General features: G+C 38.0%; 1 protein-coding gene across 2 annotated transcripts in view; it reads left to right on the top strand.

The window, feature by feature from the left end:
- Nucleotides 1-286: 286 nt before the first annotated feature.
- Nucleotides 287-9,217, top strand: part of ldb2a (LIM domain binding 2a) — a 93,127-nt gene continuing 84,196 nt past the window's right edge. For both annotated transcript variants that reach the window (XM_062426002.1, XM_062426001.1), the window contains exon 1: nt 287-528. In XM_062426002.1, coding sequence (XP_062281986.1) covers nt 397-528 — 132 coding nt within the window. In that variant the 5' untranslated portion in view covers nt 287-396. The remainder of the gene's footprint in view (nt 529-9,217) is intronic.

Genomic DNA, 9,217 nt, shown 5'->3' with positions numbered 1-9,217 from the left:
ACAGGGCAAAACAAAGCAAGAGTTTAGTTGACACACACACACACTCATGCACACAGAGATCTTACTTGAACTTTGCAAGAGTGCAAAACTGAGTGTAGGTCTTGAGGGAACAGGAAACGACTTCCCTCCTCCCCCTTCAATTCTGCCCCCCTCCTCCTCCTCTTACCGTCCCTCCCTCCCTCCCTCTCCTCCCCTCTCCCCTCCCCTCCCCTCCCCTCCCTCCTCCTCCTCCACCACGCTATAGCAGCGAACTAGGCAGGCCAACTTGCAGAGTGCAGCTCAGCCTCGACAGCGGCTGCTTCCCACTGGGGGTCTTCGGAGAGCATCGCACTTCCATGTGCGCTGCTGTGCCCACTGGATGTTGAAATCGCGCCGTGCGCCTCGCCAGGAGCCACCATGTCCAACCCAACCCACGACCCGTTCTACTCATCTCCTTTCGGACCCTTCTATAGGAGACACTCGCCCTACGTGGTCCAGCCCGAGTATCGGATCTACGAGATGAACAAGCGGCTGCAGACGCGCACAGAGGTGAGCCGACCGGAGATAACCGCAGAACGGTCCCGTTTAGGTCACGGTGCCGGTAGGAGGGTAGATGATTGTGGAAGTCCGGTACCGGGGAGAGGGAGGGGGTGTGGAGGCTTGGAAGGAGAAGCTTGGGTCGGTATGAAGGTCCGTCAATCAGGAGATATGGATGTGATGCCAAAGTGCCAAACATTCCTGAGGTGAAAGTAAACAGGCGTCTGTGTGTGGACTTTGCTTGTAAGAAATATCTCGATCTTTGAAGTGGATCTTTCTTTCTGAGTGAATTTAAAATTGTAGGTGTTGAAGTAAATATATAAAAGATGATATCTGGAAGAGGTGATTTCACGTGGCCAATTCACTTGTTTAAAATTCATGACTTGGAGTGTCACTGCCAACTCTGATACAAGTGACTCACCTGAAGTAAGCGTCACTTGTTAAGATACCGTTTCACAATGAGGTGAAACTTAAACAAATATTTTAATCAATATGTTAAGACTCTTAACTACAGTATAATTAAGATTAACATTTTATTCTTTAAATTTTTTTGTGAAATTGATTTTTATAAAGACAGTTAACCTATGTTTAACCATAACCAAGTGCTGGATTAAAAAAAAGCCTGAAAGGAGTCTGATAGACTATTCAAGTCTAACCAGGCTGCAGAGACTGAGGCAAAGTAGCCTTTTCACGTTTGATTAATTTGCATATATTTACATATCGCTGGTTTTTACATATTTGCATGCTGTGTTTGCTCTGTTTAAAAAAAAAAAGCTGCTACATCAAGCAAGCCCATCAAAAATGTAGAGAGTTTGCCCTCTCCAGTGAAGAGTTTCTGGTTTAACTGTTAAGGCTGCGTGACCTGTGATTCATCACTCTGTCTGTGGATGAAGTTTTCTCAATGAAAGTGACCCTGATTGGAGATGAAGATGATCATATAATTGCGTAAGAGTGAATTAATTTCATGTCATTTTCCTGATAGTAGGGTGCTAAGTGAGTGTGTCGTAGTGTCATTCAGAGTGAACCTTTGGTGATCCCGTTGTAAATTATACATAGCAAGCATCTGTCCTCAGCATCTGCTCACAAATGTGTAAATCTGCAGACTAAAAGTTCATCAACGTGTCAAGTTCTCCTCGTGAGGTACATTCACAGGGATGGAGAGCTGCAAAATGCATCTTAAGGCAGCTTAATTCTTAACTTTTTTAACTATAGCATGAAAAGGCTGCAGCTAAGGATTATTTTTCATTATTAATTAATGTACTGTCTGTTTCTTGATCGATTGATTAATTATTTGGTCTATTAAATATCAACAAATATATCTTAAGCAGACTTCTTAAAATGTAATGTTTTTTCTAACTGTCCAAAACCCAAAGATATTCAGTTTACTACAAAAGAGTTAGAAAAAAAAGGACATTAGCCATTTAAATTACTTAAATGAGGATTTGCTTCACAAAATAGATGCTGGTTAATTTATCAATCACCATATTGATTTATCAACTAATTATGTCAAATCTAACTGTATAATATTGTTAATAATGTGACTTTAAATTGCTGTTGGAGGCTTTAATTTGATTTCGACTGAGACACAGTTTTTGGATAAATATGTCCCTTTAATTATTTCATTCATGTTAAAATGTTTGCTGTCATTCTGGCAATATTATTTTAAAGTCAGACCTCAGCTGAGTTACTGCAGCAGCTTGCAGATGCTGACTTGCGAGGAACTTGCAACTTTAAGCAGACCAAGGCAATGTTGCTGAGATGCAACGGCCCAGTCTGATGCATTATTCATGCGGAATGGTCCAAGCCCCAGTGGACCTCAACTGCTGTACCACACATACCCAGACACCAAGTGCAATCACCACGCACACACAGACTCACACACAAATGCACACGAACTGTATGTACACGCACACACACATATAGACATGGCATTAGATGCTTGTGTGTTAACGCACTGCCAGACAAGCGGCAATTGATGCTATACATTGATGATGTGAGCACACAAACACACATCATTTTTAACCATAATCTTCATCTTCTCAGACTAAATTATATAATTACATATTAATATAATTAGTTTTTGTTCCTGTCGGCATTCACAGCATCCTCATTCTACTCTCTGTTTTCTTTCTTTGGCGTCCACAGTGTGTATGTAATATGTCTTCTCTTTAGCGATGTGGTTATTGTTTGATTAAAATGCAGACGGTGAGCATAATGAGGAAGAAGTAGTGTCTTGGAAATAAATGCCTCGAGTTTTGCAGTTTGTTTGCATCCAGATGTGCCATACAGCACAGTTCAGGCTTTTAACGAAATTATATAGTAATTATGCAACACATGAATGCAACACTGTAGCCATCAATTTACACAAACCTACTGCATGGCAAAACATATCCGAAGCAAAGAAAAAGGTTATAATAGAAAACTTCCTTTACAGAGCTACTCTCTTTGTCTATTCATTCTAACTAACTCCGAGGAGGAAAACATTGCTATATGCCTCATGAAAAAGACAGTGAAGATGTTTACTTCCTGTAAAGCAAGGTTAGCTGGCTGGTTCCTTAATGATGATGTGCGGCTGGTCATTGTACTGCTTCTTTTATTCCTGAGCTGCTGCTCTGTCCATCTTTCCTGCAAACATGACTTTAAAATTCAGCCCACATTTAAAACTATAACTGTGTCGGTATCAGTGCAGGGTCAGGCTGGCGTTGTTTCAAAACAGGAAGTTTGCCATGTTACTTGGGGAAAAAAACGACAAAAGAAAAAAAAAACACCAAATAAAGTCTGGATTGCATTAGAAAAAAAAGAGCTGAATTGTCCTGCTGGATAGTTTCTTGGATATTTCATCAAGGTTTTGCTGCTAGCAGCTGTTGCAGATTTGTGTCTTTTTGTGTTTGATGGCTAAACTCCTGGCAGTGAACTAATGTTTCATGGAGGTATCAATTTGACAAACTCAGTTTTGAAAATATATTACAATCTTGACTTGTGTGCTTTGTTGATGTTGGCTCACCTCCTCATTGCTTGGGATCAAAGAGATCGCACAATGACTACCAACTTCTGACCTTATTAAGACCAAACATACAGTAGAAGTGACCATAAAGCATTGTTATGACTCTGAATGAGGGAATATTTAATGTTCTATGTCTTTTATGAGCTATGTATGAACAAATCTACAATTTTGTTTGCTGAAAAGTGATTCAACAACAAAGAAATGTGCAGTTTTTTTTATCCCACATAATGATGTGACTCATATTTGGAATCAATCAGAACTCAGAGAAGTTAACTCTCTGTTAGATGAACAAATTGTTATAAAGCCACAAATCCAAATAGACTTATTTTGGAATTTGACTTTCTGAAGCCAAGATTAAAAAAAACAGTTATATAAACAATTCTCATAAAATTATGAAAAGTAAGGAAGTATCAAGCTGTTAAAACTATGTTCAATATGCTTTTTAGCTGTTAAAAATGGGCCAAGGATCTCCATTAGAGACATTAGCCCTATCAATATGAGCAAAACCTAACCCACCAAAGTAGGAGCCTGCACTTTTATCATTGCCATCTTTTCAAAATTGGCTTTAAACATACAGTAAAAAACAGAAAGTATATTTAACTCATCCAAATAATGTACGCTATAAAGAGCCTCTGTTAGATTTGTGTGTTAAGAGATACATCGAAGCCTTTATTTGACTGAATTTGTTGCAATATTTTGTTTATCAGGTCAAAACGAATTCAAGCATGTAAACACCAGTCTTGTCAGAATTACCACCCAAGTAAAGATGCTAAATATGGTGCAAAGACTGCCATTGTTAAAGATAAGAATAGCTCCGAGCCTACTTAACGTTGTGCTTGCTAGCAGTCCATTGAAGCAAAATGACTCACTAGGTTTCATTCTCGTCATTCGGAGCAGTTTTTAACGGGGGGAAACTGACTAAGCCTCAGTATGAAACCACCTTTTATAAAAGTGTTGAAGGAGGCGACTGAAGTCACTACTCTGTTAGAAATTCTTCCATTTGTCTTATTCATGAGTGTGCTTTTGAATTTGCTTGGCTGGTGGTGCAACTGCCGCTCACACTGGCAGGCACAAGACTGAAGGACTTGACACTTGGAGACTTACTTAGCCCGAGAGGAAGCTATAGTCTTTGCGAGTATAAGTCACATCTATAGTGTAAGCTTTACGCAGCTAATCCCTCAGGAGTGAAATAACATGTTGTTAGAATTAGACAGAGACATGTTATTCTGTTTTTATCCTTTAAACATCTCACATGCGCTTTTGTTCCATAACCTGGATGTTCAATGGATGATGTCTGCAGCATTATAGTCTATTAAAATAATTTTTAAAGTCATAGAAATTACCTTTTACAAGGAAAAACCCATCCCCCTCAGACACTGCTGAGCCATTATATATAGTTAAGTCAATTTTGGGGATGTTCGGTAAATTCAAGCAGTTGTTTTATGTTGTTTTCCTCATCTGTTTGTTTCCTTCAGCTCCCCCGCCCCCAGAATGAATAACGTGTATTTGCTTTGAGGTGTGGTGTGTATGTGTAGGTGTAGGTGGAGAGTTGCTATATTGTAGGGCTGCAACTAAGGATTATTTTCATTATCAATTGACTAACCAATCTCAGAAAATAGTGAAAATTGTCTATCCCAGTTTCCTAGTTCAAGGTGACATCTTCAAAGGACCTATTTTGTCCAAATAGCAGCCCAAAACCCAAAGATATTCAGTTTACAATGACATAAAGCAGTGAAAAGCAGAAAATACTCACGTTGGAGAAGCTTTAACCAGATAATGATTAGAGTTTTTGCTTTAAAAAAAATGACATTATCGATTATTATTCAGAAACAATTATTGAATTGTTTCTGAATCCTTTTCTGAAGATCAATTAAATACCTAATAATGTCAGATTGATGTATTGATGATGATATAAGGGCTGCAACTAACAATTATTCCCATTAAACATTACACTTTCTAGATTAATTACTGGTCAATAAAATAGGAGTAGGAATATTAAGAATATAGGAAAACTTGAAAACCCTAAATATTTTGTGCAAACAGCATCCAAACATAAATATGTTAAGTTTAATATTGTATAAGAAGCAGAAGAAGTGGGAAACTTGAAACAAAGAAGGTTTGGTGTTTTTGTTTGAAAAATGACTCAAATCGTTAACTGATGATCAGAATAGTTGCTGAATCATTTCCTGTTGATTGAATGATTCATTTATTGTTTCAGCCCCTGTTGATATAAACCTATATAGTGCATTTACAGTGTCACCCACTAAGAATAGAGAAATGTGATTCATGACACTGACACTATAATGTTGCCTTCAAATTCCATAATGGATGGAAATCTATAGAGATGACCTCATGTTGTCATGACGTTAGCAAAGCAAATTGTTTTATTTTTAGGCGAGTCTCTTTCTCTAAAGCACACTGAGGGATGGTCTATTGTTCTTTTTTCAGTAACAATCTTTTCACCTGCCATGCATCCAAAAAGCACGCATGGAAATAAGGCAGCATAAAAAGCTAACGATACAACAAGTCTCGTGTGTTTGTCTGGAATCAGCACTCACCTTTGAACTGATGACTGTGCTGCAGTTTAAACAGTCCTGCTCCTGTGATGACTCGGGGTCTGTTTCTATCCCAACCTTATTACCTGCACCATTCATACTTATTACCTGCCTGGCTGTATTTCTGCACCAGGCTGACTGCTATCCCATTACCTTCATTTTACACAATGTGAACCCACTGTGACCTGGCAATCTAAACAGGCTTTGATGTGGATTTGATGCTATGCATACGGTGTGACCACATTGTTTCTGTGCTGTCGCTCGGGGGGCACTGGCCCCGGCGTACGGAGGCAGCTGCAATGATTTGTGGGGGAATTTGACACTTAAGCGTATGCAAATGAGGCGGCGGATTAACATTCAGAGGAGGAGCTTGGTCGACCTCAGCCGGTGTAAGGCCATTAGCATATAAGACATTAATATTCAGCGGAAGAGAGCGGGGACACAGAATAATACTGTAAGTAAAACTACAACACAGAGGGTGAAACAGGGAAAACAAAAGCATTTTAATGGAGGCGCAATAATAATACTCAAAGGGCTGCGTTCAGAAACCTCTCCGCCACTGCTGACAACGGGTCTAATGATCACAGTCTTCTTCAGTGGATAGACATGCAATGAGTAGCAGTGATTGGCAGGACATTCACTTGATTCTTGTGTCTATTGCACATAGTTAGTCTCATTCTCATTATTTAAATGGACCCACAGACCTGACTCATTGGCTCGACTGTGGATCTGGAGTAACTGGAGTGTTCATTATGGCAAAATCCCTTGTTCCTGTCTGGGGCAAAGTGGATCTGTTCCCATCAGCACTATGTGTCAGATTGACATGAATAGGCTTATGATGTAGAGGTCAAGTTGGCTCCAAGCTGTAAGGTTCACAGAAAGGGATTAAGATGAGCCACCAAGAACACACCAGGAGATTTCTTTTGGTGAGATTCAAAGAAAGTTTTTAGTTCACAAGACATAAGAGCTGCAACTAATGATTGTTTTCATTTTTAATTAATATGAAGATCATATTTATTATTTTTGGGAGGCTATAAAATTGTGAAAATTGCTCATCAGAACTTCCCAGAGCTCAAAGTGACATCTTCAGACAGCTTGTTTTGTCCAATCATCAGTCAGAAACTCAAATATATTCAACTCAATATCATATGAAACAAAAAAACAGTAGAAAATGTTCACATCTCAGAAGCTGGAGCCAGCAGAAAATGAAGTGAAATGATTAATTGATAACAATCTTTGCCGATTCTTTTTCTGTCTCACTATCGGCTAATCGATTAATAGACTAATGGATTCACCTGTTTGATGAGCTTTCTGTAAATTGCAAAATGAGGGGTACAACATCTTCCATTTTGTTGCTGTAGATATGGTTCCTCTTCTTCTCCTACAGGGATTTTCAAAGTTAAGAGTGATAAATGTATGCTAGATATTTTACATTTCTTTTTCCTTTAAAGCTTCACTGTCCAGCTGTGTTAGCAAATGTGGGCGTACTGCAAATGTAATATCAGCAAAATATACATTAAGTATCAAACAGTTAAGTATTGGTTGGGCAGAACGGTCCATTTCAGAGTGTTTAATGTTATTATATACTGTTGCTTGTAAGGTTGGAGCTAATTTTAACTGCGTAAAATACTGTTGGATAGTATGAAGTGCTTTGTATGGTTTAAAATTTGAATCTACACTTAAACACTTCTTAAATGTGAATATTCTCCTGCTTCTTTAGTTTTCTATGATTGTAAATTGAATATATTTGAGTTATGGACTGTTGATCGAGACAAAACAAGACATTTGAAATCGCACCTTGGGATAGAGAAACAGTGACTAATTGATCAATTGGAGAAAATAGTCAACACATTAATTGATAATGAAAACAAGGGTTAATTGCAGGCCTTATTACAGTACTATTATTGTAGTGGAGTAGAAGTATAAAGATGCATAAAATTGATGCACCCAAAGTAAAGCACAAGCACCTCAAAATTATACTCAAGTACAGTGCTTGAATAAACTTAAACTGAGCTGAGAAACATTTCAGCTTTTCTTTTTTTAACCCAGATGTTTGTTAGCACTGACATTTTTTGCAGCGTGCGCCTGTGAAACTGGCTGAAAGTAATTACCAGAAAGGTGTTGAACATCATGGTGCCCTTATCTGAACCATTACTGTTGGATTTATCTACCATCAGAGAAAACAAGCCACTGTAGGTATAACTGAACGGGCTTAGAGTGTGTCACAACTGAGTTTTAATCACTTTTACAATCAAGTAAAACTGAAGAAAATACATTATTTAAAAAGCATATTGTTGGTGGCATCAAATGGCAGCTTGTCTTTTTGTTTTGTAAGTGTTATTCATTGTTTTTTGCACTCAAAATCAGACTCAGTAATCCTTGAAGTATTCACAGCTGATTTGTGAAGGATTTTTCTAAATACAAGTATTGATTGGGCAGTATAGATTTTAATATTGTATATCCACTGTCAAATACAGTTTACATTAAATCAACAAAGTAAACAACTACACAAGTGGAAAACAAGTCATTAATAACTCTATAATATTCATTTTTGTATATGTTTACTTGGCTCAGGATTGACTGACCAGCCTTATTATTGATTTCTCTATCATGGGTTGTCATTATGATTCACAGCCTTATTGACATTGAAAAGACATCTGCTTTTGTGGGAAATGTTGCCCAGGGCTCTTACATTAAAAACAAAATAAAAAAAACATTTTACATTTTCATAATGCTGCCAGTCACTGAAAGCACTGAATCACATTAGCTTCTGCTTAACTCCGTGCCTACATACCCTCGCTAAATTAAAGAATAATACTGCTAAAAGATGAGCAGACAGGCTGATAGTTTTGTAAAGAAAGAAAAGAGGTAACCTCATCCTCAGAAAACTGTGGTCATGACTGTTAACTTAGCTGAATAGCTTTTACCTAGTTTTCATTTTATTCCCTAGAAAGCTTCTCTTCGGTGTAAAATCGCTGAGCAGAGACAGAAAGGACAAAATCTTAATTGAAATTCAGTTTACTGTCTAGGAAAACTCCATATTCTGTGCATGTTAACAGTGCAGCTTAACACTATCAAGCCTTATTCCAAGTTATTTGTGACAGTAACATCTGCATATACAAAAACAGTGACAAATATCCAG

The sequence above is a fragment of the Scomber scombrus genome, chromosome 9 (assembly GCF_963691925.1).
Source record: "Scomber scombrus chromosome 9, fScoSco1.1, whole genome shotgun sequence".
Classification (NCBI taxonomy): domain Eukaryota; kingdom Metazoa; phylum Chordata; class Actinopteri; order Scombriformes; family Scombridae; genus Scomber; species Scomber scombrus.
This window is presented reverse-complemented; position numbering and strand designations above follow the sequence as displayed.